General features: G+C 50.8%; 2 protein-coding genes across 3 annotated transcripts; one reads left to right on the top strand and one right to left on the bottom strand.

The window, feature by feature from the left end:
• The first annotated feature begins 389 nt into the window (after nt 1-389).
• RBM22 (RNA binding motif protein 22) lies at nt 390-9,302 on the top strand. Of its 2 annotated transcripts, XM_071570422.1 has the most exons (12): nt 390-476; nt 1,094-1,147; nt 2,036-2,065; nt 3,083-3,215; nt 3,937-4,037; nt 4,201-4,373; nt 4,919-5,119; nt 6,023-6,187; nt 6,605-6,693; nt 7,218-7,349; nt 8,071-8,097; nt 8,395-9,302. In XM_071570422.1, the coding sequence occupies exons 1-12, from the start codon at nt 423-425 to the stop codon at nt 8,481-8,483; spliced, it is 1,248 nt and encodes a 415-aa protein (XP_071426523.1). In that variant the 5' UTR covers nt 390-422; the 3' UTR covers nt 8,484-9,302. The 2 variants fall into 2 exon arrangements, with proteins under 2 accessions (XP_071426523.1, XP_071426522.1); XM_071570421.1 differs by having other exon boundaries at nt 8,071-8,513.
• A 1,747-nt stretch (nt 9,303-11,049) lies between these two features.
• Nucleotides 11,050-15,332, bottom strand: MYOZ3 (myozenin 3). Its single transcript, XM_071570391.1, has 6 exons — nt 15,254-15,332; nt 14,778-14,932; nt 14,461-14,529; nt 14,216-14,363; nt 13,776-13,947; nt 11,050-11,253 (listed from the first exon to the last, which is right to left on the bottom strand). The coding sequence occupies exons 1-6, from the start codon at nt 15,282-15,284 to the stop codon at nt 11,091-11,093; spliced, it is 738 nt and encodes a 245-aa protein (XP_071426492.1). The 5' UTR covers nt 15,285-15,332; the 3' UTR covers nt 11,050-11,090.
• Nucleotides 15,333-16,300: the final 968 nt, after the last annotated feature.

A 16,300-nucleotide genomic window follows, 5' to 3' on the forward strand; every position in this document is an offset into this window, starting at 1 on the left:
TCTTCTCCCAGGCAACCAGCAGCGGGACAAGAGGACACAGCCTGGAGCTGCACCCGGGGATGTTTAGGTTGGACAGCAGGAGGAAATTCCTTACAGGGAGATTGCTCAGACATGGGAATGTGCTGCCCAGGCGGTGCTGGAGTCACCTGGAGGTGTTTGACACTGGAGGTAGCACTCAGTGCCACGGTGTAGTGGGCAGGGCGGTGTTCGGTCAGAGGTTGGACTTGATGATCTCAGAGGATTTTCCCAACCCAGCTGATTCTGTGAGCACAAAAACCCGAAGCTTCCCCCCCACCCTTTGCAATGGTCCCGTCCCGTCCTCCCCGCGCCATCACTGGTGGTCTCGCCGCCCGGCGCGCCCCCGCGCGGCGCTGGCGGAAGTGGCGTCACTTCCGGCGGGCCGTGCCGGCGGGGCGGGCGCCATGTCCACATCGCTGGCCTCCAACACCTACAACCGGCAGAACTGGGAGGACGCGGTGAGCGGGGATGGCGCCGCCGGGCCGGGACACCCGGGACAGGCGGGGGAGCGCGGCCCTGCGCTGCGGTGGGGCCTCCAGGCGCGGGGAGCGCGGGAAGGAGGCCCCGGGGCCGGGACCTACTCTGGGCACCGGGACCCGCGTCCTGCGGGGCCGCCGCCCGGGAGGGCTTTGCCCGGGAGGGCTTTGCCCGGACCTTCCGTGCGGCACAAGGGGGAGTGGGGGGAGCTTTCCCGGCAGCTGCGGCGGCTGAGCCGGGCCCCTCGTGTACCCCTTGGAGCGGAGGCCTCTCCCGGCCGGGCTGTCGCTGCGGGGGGATAACGGGGCGGTGTCAGCTGGTGCAGTGCGAGCGCTCGCAGGGTCTCATCTCAAAATTAGCTTTTTTGTTTGTGTATTCTCAGCTTTGCTTCAAGCTACAGCAGCCAGCAGATCGCGGTTGTTTAATATTATGGGCCTGGGTCGTGGTTTGCACCTCCCCCCGTGTCTCTTCTTTAATATTTTTGTGCCTTTCAGCCAGTCCGATGAGTTTAACTCAGTAGTGTTTGTCAGAGTGTGACTTGAATGCTTTTGTGAGGGCAGTTTCTACAAATTCCCGATTTTGTTTTTGCTCCCCTCAGGACTTCCCTATCCTGTGCCAGACATGTCTTGGAGAAAACCCCTACATTCGGATGGTACGAGCCTGTTGGACCCGCGGCCCCTCCCTCCGGGCGGGCCCTGAAACTGCTGCGGGGTTTGGGTCAGGAGGGGCTGGACACACACACACACCTGGGCAGCTGGTTCTGCACAGCAGGATTTGGTTCCAGCCTTTGTTGGGATGTGATGTCGAGGTTAGGGGTGGGATTGAAGAGCAAATCAATCCAAAAGGAGGGCAGGAAAGTTCGGTGTTTGGAGTGCAGGAAATAGGAGAAAATGAAGTTTTAATGCTGTGACGTGGAGAGCTGTGAGCTGCTGAAATACTAAATAACCCAATTTCTGCAATGCAATGGACTTGCACTACTAAAATTAAGTTAAGGCTGCCTTATGAAGGTATTTAAAGTCCCTGTTTGTTTTCCTTGGTTTCCTCTGTGCTGAGTCAGTCCATCTCATGTTGCTTTTCTCTGCTCAGCCGAGTTGCAAATGACCTACATTGACATGATCTCCATCACATTTCTGTGCCACCAACTTTGCTGAGAGAATTTGGGATGTCTTTATGAAATACAACCCTAATGCTGGTGTAGGTGATCTCAAAACCAGCTTGTTTTCATGGGCACTCTTCATGTAACATCATCTTTCCTGAAAAGTAGCTGTTACCACTCCTTTTCATTCTCTCCTTTCAGGAGGTGGGACTTAAAATACTCCATTTTTAATGAATGTTTCTAAAGCAAAAGTGGATTGAGAGTATTTCAGTACTAATTTTTTTTGTCTTGTTGACCTTCCAAGGCATAAGCCCAAAACACAGGGGTGGGTGAGTCTAAGTGCAGCATAATTATGAAAAAACTGTGTTGTAGTGGTGTCTTTCTTGGTTTAGGTTGAATTGATGATATTTCATGTTTTCTTTCATGGTTTTTTTTATATTTCAGACCAAAGAGAAATACGGAAAGGAATGCAAGGTATGTTTGTGCCTTTTGAAGAAAGAATGTCTAAACTGGTGCAGATCTAGGAATAACACATTTTAGTGATTAAAAACCTGTCAGCTTCAGGAAAATACTTTTCTGGATTAATAACTTAAAATGTTTATTTAACTACATAAATTTCTAGCTCAGTCTACTGTGCTTTATTAGACAAAGTCAGTTGGTCTTAAAATAGTAAAATTATTGAGCAAATCCTGAGTCTGTCTGAATTTTCATACTTACCAGAATGAGGTTTTGCAAATACTGTTGTACTGTATTTGAAGGTATTTCAGCATTTTAATTGATCTCATATTTTCTTGTGTTTTTTCTGTTTACTCAGAAGTGCATAAATACCTGGAGTTTGGGTTTTGCTCTGTGTTATTCATGGCTCTGTGGTGATTTGTGTTAAGTAACTAAGAAATAAGCCACGTTGGCTTCTCAGAGAGCCACAAATACTCAACGTTGCCTGGGCTGAGGGAAATTAGAGTTTTTTTCCCTTTTATCAGTTCTCATCTGAAGTAGAGAAAAGGTATAATTGGAAATCTGTAGGGATTGTACCAAGGCTGTCCATGCAGCAGGTGCATCAGTCCATGAAATAAGAGAGAGCACTTGTCTTCTCCTGGACCAAAGGCCTCATAACCTCTCCCTGCTGTGCTGGTGCCAGATGTACCTTCACTGTAATTCACCTCATGTAGCTCTACACTGACATCTCCTGGAATGAAGGAGAATTTCTGTGTCCTTTCAGCAAATCTGTCCTCACGTTGTTGTAATAAATTAAAAAAAAAGAGACAGAAAGACCCAACAAGAAAAAAAAACTTTTCTAAAACTTTCTCCTGTCTAAATAAAGCACCAAATAGAAACAACTATTTCCTGAGCTCTGAGTCTTAGCACTAGGATGAAGAGGCTGTACTTGTGGTGTAAAGAGATTAGGTGAGTTTGGAGTTGTAAGTTTCCATGCAAGGAGCAGTCGCTGCGTGGTGTGGAGAGTGAAACAAGTGTTGCCTCTGCGTGTCCCAGATCTGTGCCAGGCCCTTCACCGTGTTCCGCTGGTGCCCCGGGGTGCGGATGCGCTTCAAGAAGACAGAAGTGTGCCAGACCTGCAGCAAGCTGAAGAACGTCTGCCAGACCTGCCTGCTTGACCTGGAATATGGTGTGTGCCCAGCCAAGGGAAGGGGCTGGCCTCTGAAATGGAGATTGGTGAAATGTCTTCAGATGTGTGCATGTGATCAGGAATGGGCAGTCTTTGTGAGGAACACGTCTTGGTGATGCATCTGCAGCAGATGAGTTACCTCTGCCCACTGCAGGTTGCAGAAATAACCATTTCTGCTCTTTCCGCTTGTGCTTCACAGAACCATAGAATGGATTGGGTTGGAAAAGACCTCCCAGATCATCAAGTCCAACCCTTGGTCCAACTCCAGTCCCTTTACCAGATCATGGCACTCAGTGCCACGGCCAATCTCAGTTGAAAAACCTCCAGGGATGGGGAATCCACCCCCTCTCTGGGCAGCCCATTCCAATGCCTGAGCACTCTCTCTGCAAAGAATTTTTTTCTGATATCCAACTTCAATTTCCCCTGGCAGACCTTGAGCCCCTTAAGCCCCCTTGTCCTATTGCTGAGTGCCTGGGAGAAGAGACAGCCCCCACCTGGCCAGAACTTCCCTTCAGAGAGTTCTAGACAGTGCTGAGGTCACCTCTGAGCCTCCCCTTCTCCAGGCTGAACACCCCCAGCTCCCTCAGCCTCTGCCCACAGCACTTGTGCTCCACTCCCTTCTCCAGCCTCATTGCTCTTCTCTGGCCCTGCTCCAGCCCCTCAATCTCTTTCCTGAACTGAGGGGCCCAGAACTGAACACAATGGATTTGTTTCATTCTAGGTTTGCCTATCCAAGTCCGAGATGCAGGACTGTCCCTGAAGGATGAAATGCCTAAATCTGACGTCAACAAAGAGTATTACACCCAGAACATGGAGCGAGAGGTGAGATGGTGTAGTTACAGTTGTGCTCTTGGTGTGGCTGTGTATGGGGAGGAAAGTGGAGCAACAACCCAGCTTCTGTTAAAACCATTTGCTTGCTCTGAGTCTGTCATTGGTGTTCAGTGCTGGTATATACATAATTGCCTGTGTTTTACCTGCTGTTTAGATAGCCAATTCTGATGGCACTAGACCAGTTGGGGCACTAGGAAAAGCTACTTCTACCAGTGACATGCTGCTGAAGCTGGCCCGGACCACTCCGTACTACAAACGTAACCGTCCTCACATCTGTTCCTTCTGGGTGAAAGGAGAGTGCAAGAGAGGGGAGGAGTGTCCCTACAGGTACAGATACATCTTAAACAGTTAGTCTGTTCACCACAGTCAGGTACAGCTCCCCTTGAGGTCCAGAGAACAGGAGAGGCTGTAGTGGTCAGGAGACACAACACTGTGACTGGGCTCAGAGTGAAACTTGTATCCAAACACAGCAACTGAATCTCTGTGGTGGCACATTTGTTTGTGAGCAATTGGCTGCAGGGTTTGCAGTGACTGCAGCTCTCCTCTTGTGTAGTTCATTTTTCCCCTTAGTGGTGTCAGTCTCCTCAAACAGAGATCCTTGTATTTGAACAAGAGGCCATTTGAAACCCAGCTCTTGTGTTTTGTGGTGTTCAGTGTTGAGCTGTCAGAAGTGCCATTCATTCAGAACTTGAGGCAGTCCTGGCTGCAGTTCAGGTTCTTGCGGCTTTTTGTTCCATTTTGGTGTGTTCATGTGGACAAGGTTAAGGATATAAGTGACCCAAGGGCTTGAGAAGGGAAGGTGGCAGCTACAGCCATTTTAATCCATGCAGCTGTCACTGGTGTTATAAAATGCTTTGTTTGCTGAACCTTAGACATGAGAAACCTACAGATCCAGATGATCCTCTGGCTGACCAGAACATCAAAGATCGTTACTATGGAATTAATGATCCCGTGGCTGATAAACTGCTGAAACGAGCGTCAACCATGCCTCGCCTAGACCCCCCTGAAGACAAGACTATTACTACACTCTACGTTGGAGGGCTTGGAGATACCATCTCTGAATCAGATCTTAGGTGTGTTGGTGAACTTGTATTGCCCTTGCTTTTTTCATATCTGCTCAACTCCCAGTGAGGAAATCTCCCTTCTGAGGAACAAAAATAAATCTGGTTTTCCTTAATGGGGAAATGTTGGTGGGCAAGTGCAGAGGAGTGCCAGCTTGCTGGAGAACAGATAAACAAGCACATTTCAAATGCTTTGATTAAAATCTATTTCTTTAAAGATAAATCATCCTTCTTAGCTGTTGGTACTGTGTAACCCTTTTTAGGAGGGAGCCCTTTAGCCTCTAGCTAGCTGCTAAGAAAACCTGCTGCAGAGCTTTTACTGCTCCTTAATTGCACTGGGGGGCAACAATGATTAATTGATTGATTACTGATTTCTAATTATTAGTTTTAACTGGGAATGGAGAAGACAAAGCATACCTGTTCTGCCTGCTCTTCCCTGTACCCGGTGATGAGGAGGAGGGGGTTATCATCATAGGACTGGAGCACAAGTCCTATGGGGAGAGGCTGAGAGAGCTGGGGATGTTTAGCCTGGTGAAGAGGAGGCTCAGACGTGACCTCATCACTGTCTAGAACTACCTGAAGGGAAGTTCTGGCCAGGTGGGGGTTGGGCTCTTCTCCCGGGCACTCAGCAATAGGACAAGGGGGCACGGGCTCAAACTCTTCATGGGGAAATTGAAGTTGGAGATCAGAAAAGAATTCTTTGCAGAGAGAGTGCTCAGGCATTGGAATGGGCTGCCCAGAGAGGGGATGGATTCCCCATCCCTGGAGGTTTTTAAACTGAGACTGGACGTGGCCCTGAGTGCCATGATCTGGTAAAGGGACTGGAGTTGGACCAAGGGTTGGACTTAATGATCTCGGAGGTCTTTTCCAACTCAATCCATTCTGTGATTCTATGATTTTTTTTTCCCTGCACAGAAATCACTTCTACCAGTTTGGGGAGATCCGGACGATCACGGTGGTGCAGAGGCAGCAATGTGCCTTCATCCAGTTTGCCACCCGACAAGCGGCAGAGGTGGCTGCTGAGAAATCCTTCAACAAGCTCATTGTCAACGGTCGCAGGCTCAATGTCAAGTGGGGAAGGTGAGTGTGGGGGAGGAGGCCTGGATGGTGCTGCCCCCAGGCTCTGCTCTCGGTTTACATAGTCATATTTATAAGCAGGATTTTGGATATTTTGATGGAGTAGATACCTGTTTGGTAAACAGTTGGGGTCCTCTTTGGTTTTCTTTCTGCACTGGGATTTGGGTTGGAGGCAACACAAACAGTGTAGGGGGTTTCCTGTTTGAGGATTATGGATGCATTTCTGTAGTTTTGCTCCCAGTCTGTCTCCTTTAAGCACTGTTTGCAAACCTCATATCACCTGTCTCTGTTGTTCTGTGAGTTTTTTATCTTTGCCCTGAAGCAATGGACTTGGATTAGATAATGAGAAACTACTGTGTTACAAATATCTCCTTATCCTGCTTTTTCTCACCCTTGTTCTCAAACTTGTCTGTTTTTCAGGTCCCAGGCAGCAAGAGGAAAAGAAAAGGACAAGGAAGGTACTACAGAATCCGGGATAAAGCTGGAGCCAGTTCCAGGACTTCCTGGTGGTAAGGGAGTTGTTTTCTTCTCTGAAACACTTCATGCTGACCTGCTTCCATGAGCGAGACTGGTGTTAAATTCTGGATGCAGTGACAGTTCAGGATGGTAGAGGCAGTGGTGAGCCCAGAGCAGTTCCAGCATAGGCTTGCAGCAGATCCAGCTGGGGTGGGAGATGAGCTTTGTTTAGAAGCAAATCCTGGATGAAAAGAGAGTCCTTTATGTGATGAGTGAAAAGCTAAAGCTGAATTCAAGTCAGTTCTGAGATGCTGGCAACCCACACTTTAAATGTTTTCCTAATCCACTGGGCATTGGAGGACGGAAAAAGCAAAGCTGGTTTTGGGTGAAGTAAATTGGTGACTGGAGTTTCAGAGCAGTCCTGCTTCTCACTCCAGTCCATACATGCAATGGTAATGGTGCCTTAGGAGTTTGTTTGCCCATGTGGAAACAAGGATTGTGTCCCCTCTCTGAAGTCAGACACCTCTCTTCTCTTGCCTGAGAGATTTCCCATAACAACCATGTACTTTCCCTGCAGCTCTGCCTCCTCCTCCAGCTGCAGAAGAGGAGGCTTCTGCAAATTACTTCAACCTACCTCCAAGTGGCCCCTCGGCCGTGGTGAACATTGCCCTGCCACCTCCTCCTGGCATTGCTCCACCGCCACCTCCAGGTACGTGTGTTTCCCCCTCTGGTGGGAGTGTGGAACTCTGTGTTTCCCCCTCTGGTGGGAGCGTGGAACTCGATGTTAGACGGTCTGTTCCTCCCTGCCTGGCCATGCTGCAGCACAGATTCGTGCCCTGAGCTGATTTTCCTCATCCCTGGTCACACAATGTCAACTGATGAGCTAAACTGAGCTGTCAGCACAGTTTAATTAAACTGAGCTGCCTGTTGTGGTAGGTATTCACTTACAAATTCCCAGGCATGTCAGAGATCCCTGTTGCTGGTACTGAGACCTGCTCAGTGCTTTTGCTGGCTGTGTAAATGCCACATTAACCCCAACTTCAAAGGGTAATTTTGCAGCTGGTTGAATGCTAGCCTGTCTTTGTCTCTCTGTATATATCTATCCAGAGATGCTTTTTTTTTTAATGGAATGTGGGACTCTTGTGGATGTATTTACTCTGCTCCATGGCTGAACAGAACCCATTTAGATGGGCATTATAGACACCTGCCCAGTCCCCCCACAAGCTTTTATCTGTGAGTAAGGATGTGTTGAGTAGGGATTGCCCCCAGTTGTACTGAGAAGAGGGAAAGAGTTCCTGGGGAGATGGAAGATGTGCACATTTGTGAGGCACAGCTGTGAGCCAGCTGTTCTGTCGGTACTTTGAAGCAGGGGAACATACACACTGGGTTTTCTGTTGCTTTGCCTGAAGCTGCCAACTTTGTTCCTGCAGGTTTTGGACCACACATGTTCCACGCCATGGGGCCCCCACCTCCCTTCATGAGAGCCCCAGGCCCCATCCACTACCCATCCCAGGATCCCCAGAGGATGGGTGCCCACGCCGGAAAGCACAGCAGCCCCTAGCACGTCCTGCCACCCTCATCCTTGAAGTAAATGTTATTTTCTAGTTACCATGGTAGCACCATATGTTGAGCTGTGGGTGAGCTAGAGACGCCTTATTCCCCTGCTTGCAGCCACAGGGCAGGCTGAGCTCCATGTCTCCATTAGCTAATTGGATTGTTGGTATATTCCAGGTCTTTCTTTTAGTGTTGGGGGGTGGGGGACAGAATGAAGGGCTGTCAGGGGTCTGTGGGTACCAGAATTCCAGTGCTATCTGTGTATCCCATTGGCACACTTTTAAAATAAACTTACGGAAAAAAACCCAACCAAACCCTTTTCAAGCCCCTTTGGTGTCCTTATTCTGAACATCATGGACTGTTTACATGTAACCAAAGACCCTTTTCTGTCAGGTAACTAATGTGTTATTCTAATGAGGTATTAAACCAGGACTGGATAAGAGCTGAAAAACAAGCTCATCATGTGTTGTTGCCATGGACAAACCCATGGCTTTGCATTACTATTACACAGAATTTTCCTCCCTCCTTTTTGCTAACTTCTGACTTAAAAAAAGACAAGAAAACAAAACCTTTTTTGGTACATCACTTCTAATCCTGCATGTCCTGAGCAAGACAAGTGCTGGGTCAGGCAAGCAGCCCCTGCAGTGCAGGCGTGATGTGGAGTGACAGGTCAGCAGTTGCCCGATTTAGCCAAGAGACAGCCCCCTCAGTGTCCCCACAGGCTGGGCTGTGTTCCTGACAGCTTAGGGGAGGGCACTGTGCAGCTGCAGCTGCTCTGGGGAGATTTAGGGCTTTCAAGGCCTGTGATGCAGTATCTTGAGCTGTGAGATGGGTCCCACTTCATCCTGCTTTGATAAGACGTGAAACTTTTCCCTCTGTGCTCCAGCTGTAGTGCTTGGCCAGGAGCAACTGCATCCTGCGGGGAACCACTGCTGAGTAAGGTCTGTGTACATGTGGCTGGAGGATTTTAGGTTTATCTGTATGTCAGCTGCTTTTGTGCAGTGGATCTGTGGACATCTTTCTGTAAAACAAAACGTGATGAGGCCTGTTCTGAAGCTTCATTTGCTTATTTTAAAAAAGGGCATTAAAGTATTTGAATTTTTCAACACTATGCTTAGACCCTATTTCCTGGAGTGCAGTGTCTGCAGACTTTGTCTGATTTTTATGTGGCTGCTCTCAGCCAAGATGCAGCGTGGGCAAGGATAGCACATTTGCTTCTAGTGTCATGTGCTGTCCTGCGTGGTGCCAGCCAGAAGGGGTGCAGCACTCTCTGGAGGAAGAGCTGAGCTTTGGGCTTAGGTAATTAGTTCAACTTTTGTCAGGGAAGAGCCATCCCAGGTAGTGTTGGACAGCAGAGGCTGCTGGTGGATGGGAGAGGGCTGTGGCTTTTGCCATTGCTCTGGCCCAGAGCCTCCATAGCCAGGGCCTGTGAGTGCTGTCCAGACACAGCTGGATGCAAGAGGCTTTACATCTTCACAATTTATTATTTCCAGCCAAGTCCCTGGGATTGCATAAGTTCTGCAGCTGATGGACAAAGAGGAGAGTGATGGAACTGGAACAGGACAGCAATTGAGCATCACAGGCCTTTTTATTTTCCATTTGCTTGTCCCCCCCAGCTTCTGTGGGAAGACCAGAGCAATGAAAGTTTCCCACCTGGGAGGTAAATTGTGGCAGCAGAATCTCTGTGTGGGGTTTGCTCTGCACAGCCTTACAAACTCCCTTCAGACGTGAGACAGCTGTGAACTGCATTTTTACCACAACATTGACCTACCCCATTTAACCCCAGTGGTGGGAAAAGGGAGTGTAAGTAAGGGTAACATTAGGAACCTGATAAAAGCAACTGGACAGAGCCCGGGTTAAATCAGAGATTTTTATTTGTGATGAGCAGGGTTCTCCAGATGTTCTGATGGCTTTCTGTAGGCTGTCGTTGCAGATCCCACTGTGTGTCACTGCTGAAAATGTTGCTGTAGCTGGATCCTCATTGCTGATTTTTGCATTCCCAGAGAATCCTGTGCTTACTCCAGAGTCATAGCCACACTGCTTTTCCTTTCCACTGATGTTGAAGTTACCAGAACACCCTGGCTGTATCCTCAGACTGGTGTGGGTCCAGGCAGTGTGTCTAGGCAGGACCTGACCCTTTTTGACCAACTACGGGAAGCAAATCTGGCATAAGTCACTCAAAAGGCTTAGATACTCAAGCAAGGCATGCAAATAGCAGTAGAAAGGGGAAAATACCAGCTGCCAAGTGCTAGCCAGTGGAAAACAGAGCATAAGTTTCCAACTCTCAGCATTCCTCTTCCATCTGTCCTGGTTGTGCTGTGTTGGTAAACAGGTAGATTCCCAGTTCCTCATTCATTTTTGTTGTCCAGCCAAGCCCAAAGTAGCTGCTTTTAACATGCCAATGCCTCCAGTAACTTGTTTTGCTGCTGCTCTTCCGTTATCACCTCCTCTCGCTGTCCTGACTGGGATGACAGATGGAGAGTTGTCCTGAAGATGGAATTTCTCTGCAAAAGCACCAGCTGTCGGAACAGGTCTCTTGTGTTGGTGAAGACACAGCAAGGCAGCCTGGTGTGTTGCAGCTGGTGGTGTGGCCATTTTCCACGAGGCAAGGAAGAGGGCAGGCTGTATGGGATGTTTTGTTCAGGAGCTTGCAGGGATCTGCTTGATTAAAAGAGAGAAGGTGGCTGGCTTGGCACTAACTGCCCTTGTGGCAGTGGCTGCTGCAAGGGGAATTCAGAATGGTCCCAGGCTCGAGCTCGTTCAAATCCTGTCTGAAGATGACACCTGAGACCTCTAGCTGAGCTTCCACAAAGGATACCTGCCCCCCTCGCCCCTACCCTGCCAAGTGTGTCCGAGTCTAGCGAGGAAACCATCTGTGGTGGTGGGGGAGGAACAGCTACAGCTCTTCGCTCTCCGGCAGGATCCGCACCCAGCCTTGCGCCACTCGGTTGAAGTTGGGCCTGTGGGCAATCACCTCCAGCACGCTCAGGTTGTCCAGCTCTGCAGTGGGCATGGAGAACAGTTCCCCAACCACCGCCCTGTCAAACGGGGCTGGAGTCCTGTGGCACAAGGAGAAGCAGGCTTAGTGTCGAGGGCATGTTGTGAAGGTGTTAGAAAAAAGAGGTCTGGATTTACTAACTGAGCCCAGCACAACCTGGCAATGTCTGTGGCACATGACAACTCTCCTCCCCACTTGGCCACTGTTAGAGCCCCTACCTGCACAGCAAGGTGCTTCTCTGGTACAGAGCCCACCTCAACTCAAGCTTTGGCAAGACTAGAGAGTGGGGCTTGGTGCCTGGGTGTCAGTGCATGTGTTCTGCATGTAACAGGGCTTAAATTCAGAGCAGTGACAAAGCTGGTCTTTAGAAAGTGTTTCATCCACAGCTCCTGTGTTCTGCAGAGGGCCGAGGCTGATGGCTGCTCTGATCCCTCCAGCACATGTGCAGGCAAATGTCTCTCTTGGCCCTGGCTCCATCCTGCCTTTTGGGAAGGCTCCTCATGAACTATGACTAACAAGAGGAGCAGTGCGGGGGCAAGAGCTGTCATCCCCTTCTGGAAAAATGTGGAAAGGGATTGGGGAAGAGTGTGCCAGCCCCCAAAAAGCCAAGAATGTTGGTTTTGGAGCAGCACATGGAGGCTGAGCTATCAGTGAGGCAAAGCTGGGAATGTTTGCATTGGGAAGCACTGCTAGAACATGAGTAACGTGGCACTGTTTTGCAACAGAGGAGAAATAAGAGGGGGAAAGGTAAATGAGAGAGGTTTGTTCTAGGAACTTTTCTCCCTTCTAAGAAAAGAGAGTCTTTCTCAAAGCTTGGGTTCCACACTCTCTTAAGGCAGCAAGGTGGCCCAAGGTCTTTGCATCATAGCCTGAATGTTTAAAATTGGGAATAAATCAGTCTTTAACACTGTTGAGATGGTGGACTTGCCCTTGCCCTGTGAGCTGTGCTGGGATTCAACCAGCCTTAGGCAAGACCACTGGGTTTTTGATTCCCAATTTCTTCCAAAAGGATTGTTTTTCTGTGGTTTGGTATTTGAACTGAGAAGTGATTTAAAAGCCAACAGCTTGGAAGATCATGAAAAGCCCAGTTAAATGCAGATTGGCTCTCTGAATCTTTCTGCTTTCGTGAAGAATTAGAGGAGGTGGCGAGAGCCTTGGAGTTAAATTAGCATCCATCTGTATTAAATTACAGTTGAAGACTTAAAATAGAAAGGCAGCATGTGAGAGGGGAGAAATGGTACAGGGTAAAGCACTGTTCAGAAACATGCCCTTGCTTCAGTCCCTGTCCATACATAAATCTCAAGTCAGGAACATGGCTAAATACTGAAAGAAAAGAGCCAAGTGTCTGCAGCAGCGGCTTGTTCTCCCCCTGCAGCACCTCCTCGGCTGCAACTTCTCAAGGAGAGTCACATGGCAAAACCCCAGGGCCAAGGGGGAGGAGAGCAGCAAAGGGATGGTGGTGGTCAGGCTGATCTCTGACTTTCAGGATGCCATTCCCATGTGGAGTGGTTGTGGTTCCCCACAGCCTCTTCTGCCAGCAGCTCAGAGCACAGCAGTGGTGTCTCCCATGACTCAAATCCAGCCCTGGTGTGGGCACAGTGGAGCTGCCATTGGCAGAGGCCCAGCACTGTGGCACACAGTCTGACAGGGAGCAGTGCTGTGTCCCGGGGGAGCTCCAGTGGGAATTGCCTACTGGAAGGAGACTTTGGCCAGACCACCAAGGCCCATGTAATTTTATCCTTGCGACAGAGTCTTTCAGCAGGGAGGACAGCCAGGACCTTGGTTTGCAGATTCCCTGGGATGATGTTCAGCTTAAAAGTTCAGTTCTCATTATTCTGCCATGGGCTGCTGGTGCTTTAGCTGCCACCAGGTCTCCGTCCCCTGGTTCCCCATCAAGCACCTTTCCAGAAAGGAAATTTTCCTTGTCAGTCTCTGTTCTAGGTTTTCAACCTTGACTCCAATGTAATTTGGAGGTGTGAGGAGACATCAGCTGTGCTCCATTAGAAGCAGCCACAGGACACAGAGCTTGCCAGGCTGAGCCACCAGAAATCCACTGTCCTGGAGGCTTCAGACTCAAGCAGGTGTTTGGAAGGAATCTTGGTGACCTCTTAGCACTTTGTGGGAAGATTAACCTTACACCCCCCCACCGCTTCCAGCAGCTGCCTGGATACCTTTAGGAAATTAGGAGGGAGACTTGGCACTGTCTCTGTCATTCCTCCACCCAGCCCAGAGCTGAGCCCAGCTGGGAACAGGAATGGTTCCTTCTCCAGGACCATGTGCATGAGAATTAGTCCTCACAAATTAAATCTCTGAGGTTAGCCAGTGAGGTCAAACTGCTTAAGGCTGTGCAAGCCCAGTGGTGGACCTGTGAGGAGATCTGGGGAGCTGCTGGAGGCAGGGACCTTTGCAGGGAACCACAGGAGAGCTCCTGAGCAGGGAAAGAGCATCCTGAGCCCTTGCTGTGCTCCTGTGGTGTATAAAGAGGGCACAGACCACTGTGTTTCCCTCACAGCATGTTGGATGCTTCTGAAGGCTGAAGGGCTTGGCCAAGGGCTGGCCAGGTTGGCAGTGCCTGTGTGTTACCTGTTGAAGCTTCTGAAGTCCCATGCAGGGGGTCTCATGGGTGGCTGGTTCTTGCCATACACAGCATCATCCCTGTCACCAAAGAGCTCCTGCCACGGGCTCCGGTAGCCCTTGGGGATGGCAGTGACATTGAACTTCTCTGGGGGGATTTCTTTGAGGGGGCTCGAGTACCCTGTGCAGAGGAGAAACAGCATGGGCTGCTGGGGCTGCAGCCAGGCTGGGGCAGGAGGTTTGGAACGGCCTGGCCTTTGCCTGGCCATAGAGGACCTGCTGCTGGGGCCAGGATTGCTTATCTATAGCATAAATATGTATTTATATTTGTATACCTAAAAACTCAGGGAGGGTTTGGGGCAGACCTCTAGGCAGGCTCGCTGTCTGCAGCGCCACATTGCTGAGATCACAGCAGTGTCAGCTTTGGGGTGCAGGCAGCATTTATTTACCTGGGGCCAGGGCGCCGGGGTTCAGGACTTTGCTCATGTGCAAGACTTTCTCTGTCTTCTTGGGCACTTCTGGGGGGCCGCCCTGGGGTGATGCTGCCACATGGAGCTCGGAGTGATAATTCTGCTCGCCCCCTGCATTCTCCCCTGCCTACAGAGGGGAGAGTTGACAGGCACAGGGTGCTTCCCCTGCCCCAGAGATTTGGGAGGTGGTTGAAATCTCCTCGTAGCTCCCTCCATCTACTCACCATCTGTTCACTTGCTGTTCCCTCTGGATTGCCTTTCTCAGTGCGGTGTGAGCCCGCTGTCCCTGAGAGCTGCAGGACGTAAGGAGAGGGGTTAGTGGGTGCAGAGGCAGAGCAGCACCATCCCCTTCTCCTCTGGTGGATACTGAACTCCTTGTTTGCCCATCTCTGTGCCCAGCCCAAGCCATCTCTCCTCTCCCTTCATCTCAGCATAGCAATCAGCCAGTCATGTCTGCACTGCAGAGAGACCCCCAGCCCTGCCAGGAATTGCTTCCCTGCAAAGGCTACGAGATATGGGAAAGAGCTGTCCTCAGACCCACCTCCCTGTAGCCACTGGGATGTTCGAAGATGAAGCGCTGCATCCGCTTCTGGCGCTGCTGGAAGAGCCGGGAGCCGCGGTTATTCCGCAGGGAGAGTTCCTCGATCATCAGGTCCTGCGTTGTGCTCATCTTCTTGCCCAGGTCCAGGCGGGGCTCTGGGGAGGCCAGGAGAGAGCACAGCCACAGCTGGGGGTGCTGCAGTGCTGGGGACCCCCAAACCCAGAACAGACAGTGTGTCTCCTGGTCGGGGTCCCTGTTGTATGGCTTAGCCATGTGCCCACGTCAGGAGCTGTGTCAGGGACTGGTGTTTCCTCCATATGAGAAATTATCAGGGAAATTATTAGCTCAGCTGGAGAGGCTCAAACAGCCTCACCTGTCAAATGCGTGGTCAGTGGCCTCAACCAGAGCTGGATCTGACCCCCAGACAGGGAGGGCAGCACTGCCCTGGGGCTGGTGGTACCCTTACACCCCCTTACCATCTTCAGGATCCGGTCTCATGATGGTCATCACTTGCTGCCACACTCCTGGGACAGGTCTGTGGCAGAGATGCAGATCCTGCTTGTCTGGAAGAGAGAGAGAGACATCCCCAGAGTGACACCAAGCATGGGGACAGGTCAGCCCCAGACATGCCACAGAGAGATGCCAGGTTTCAGCTGAGCATGTCCCCTCAACAGCATCATCCCTGAGCATCTCCCTGCACCGCTCTCCATTCCCTTCAACAGACACAGGGAATGTTCAAAGCATGTTATCCCTCAGCTCCTGCCTGTCATCTTTCCTTTCTGCCTTTCTTTAGGGCAGAAAATGTCCTCAGGTCTGTCCTTGCTCACAGTGAGCTGATGTCCTTATGCCCTGAGTGGCCCCGGAGCAGCACCTGCTGTTGCAGCGGGCTGAGCAAGGGGGGCCCTGGCTACCCCCCCAAGCACCTCCGCCTTAGCAGAGCTATTTTCAGCTGCTGGCCCCATGGGTGCAGGAGCTGCAACCCTGACCCTGCAGGGAGCTGGTGAGCCCGGCCAGTGGGAAGAGGCGTATGGACCACCGGGCTGGGTTGCTCCTTTGTGGAGAGGCAGCCGGAAACCAGCCCTACTGAGTCCCCCAGGTTGCCCATCTGCAGCAGCATCCTCCTGCCTGCTGGGGCACATGTAAGTGCGAGCTGTTTGACCCTGTTTGGTGCATCTGCCATCCCTCAGCTCGGGATGATCCAGGGCAGCTTCTCCAAAGGGCACTGGAGAGCAGTGGGTCCCCACAGGGCCATGGGTGCTTGGCATACAACTCCCTGCCAGCCCCGAGTTCAGCATTAACCATCTGCACAGCGAGCCTCAGACCTGCACCCCATCCTTCCCTCCACCCCAGGGAGACTGTGCTCTGACCCCCACAGTGCTGATGTCCCCACCACCAAGGTTGGGACATCCCCAAGCCCTGTGCACCCACCCACCCTCTGACCCCCATGTGGGATCTCACCTTCCCTCCCTGGCCAGGAGATGCCCCAGACTCCAGGAACAGCAGATGCTTCTCCTGCTGTGCTG

The sequence above is a fragment of the Pithys albifrons genome, chromosome 15 (assembly GCF_047495875.1).
Source record: "Pithys albifrons albifrons isolate INPA30051 chromosome 15, PitAlb_v1, whole genome shotgun sequence".
Lineage (NCBI taxonomy): Eukaryota > Metazoa > Chordata > Aves > Passeriformes > Thamnophilidae > Pithys > Pithys albifrons.

Bases quoted from the DNA above. Each gene is read 5' to 3' on its own strand.
- MYOZ3 (XM_071570391.1), bottom strand. From the start codon at position 15,284: ATGACCATCATGAGACCGGATCCTGAAGATG. The intron at 14,933-15,253 runs GTAAGGGGGTGT...TGGCCTCCCCAG, and splicing joins GAGACCGGATCCTGAAGATG to AGCCCCGCCTGGACCTGGGC. The intron at 14,530-14,777 runs GTGGGTCTGAGG...TACGTCCTGCAG, and splicing joins ATCCCAGTGGCTACAGGGAG to CTCTCAGGGACAGCGGGCTC.
- RBM22 (XM_071570421.1), top strand. From the start codon at position 423: ATGTCCACATCGCTGGCCTCCAACACCTACAACCGGCAGAACTGGGAG. The intron at 477-1,093 runs GTGAGCGGGGAT...TGCTCCCCTCAG, and splicing joins GGCAGAACTGGGAGGACGCG to GACTTCCCTATCCTGTGCCA. The intron at 5,120-6,022 runs GTGTGTTGGTGA...TTCCCTGCACAG, and splicing joins ATCTCTGAATCAGATCTTAG to AAATCACTTCTACCAGTTTG.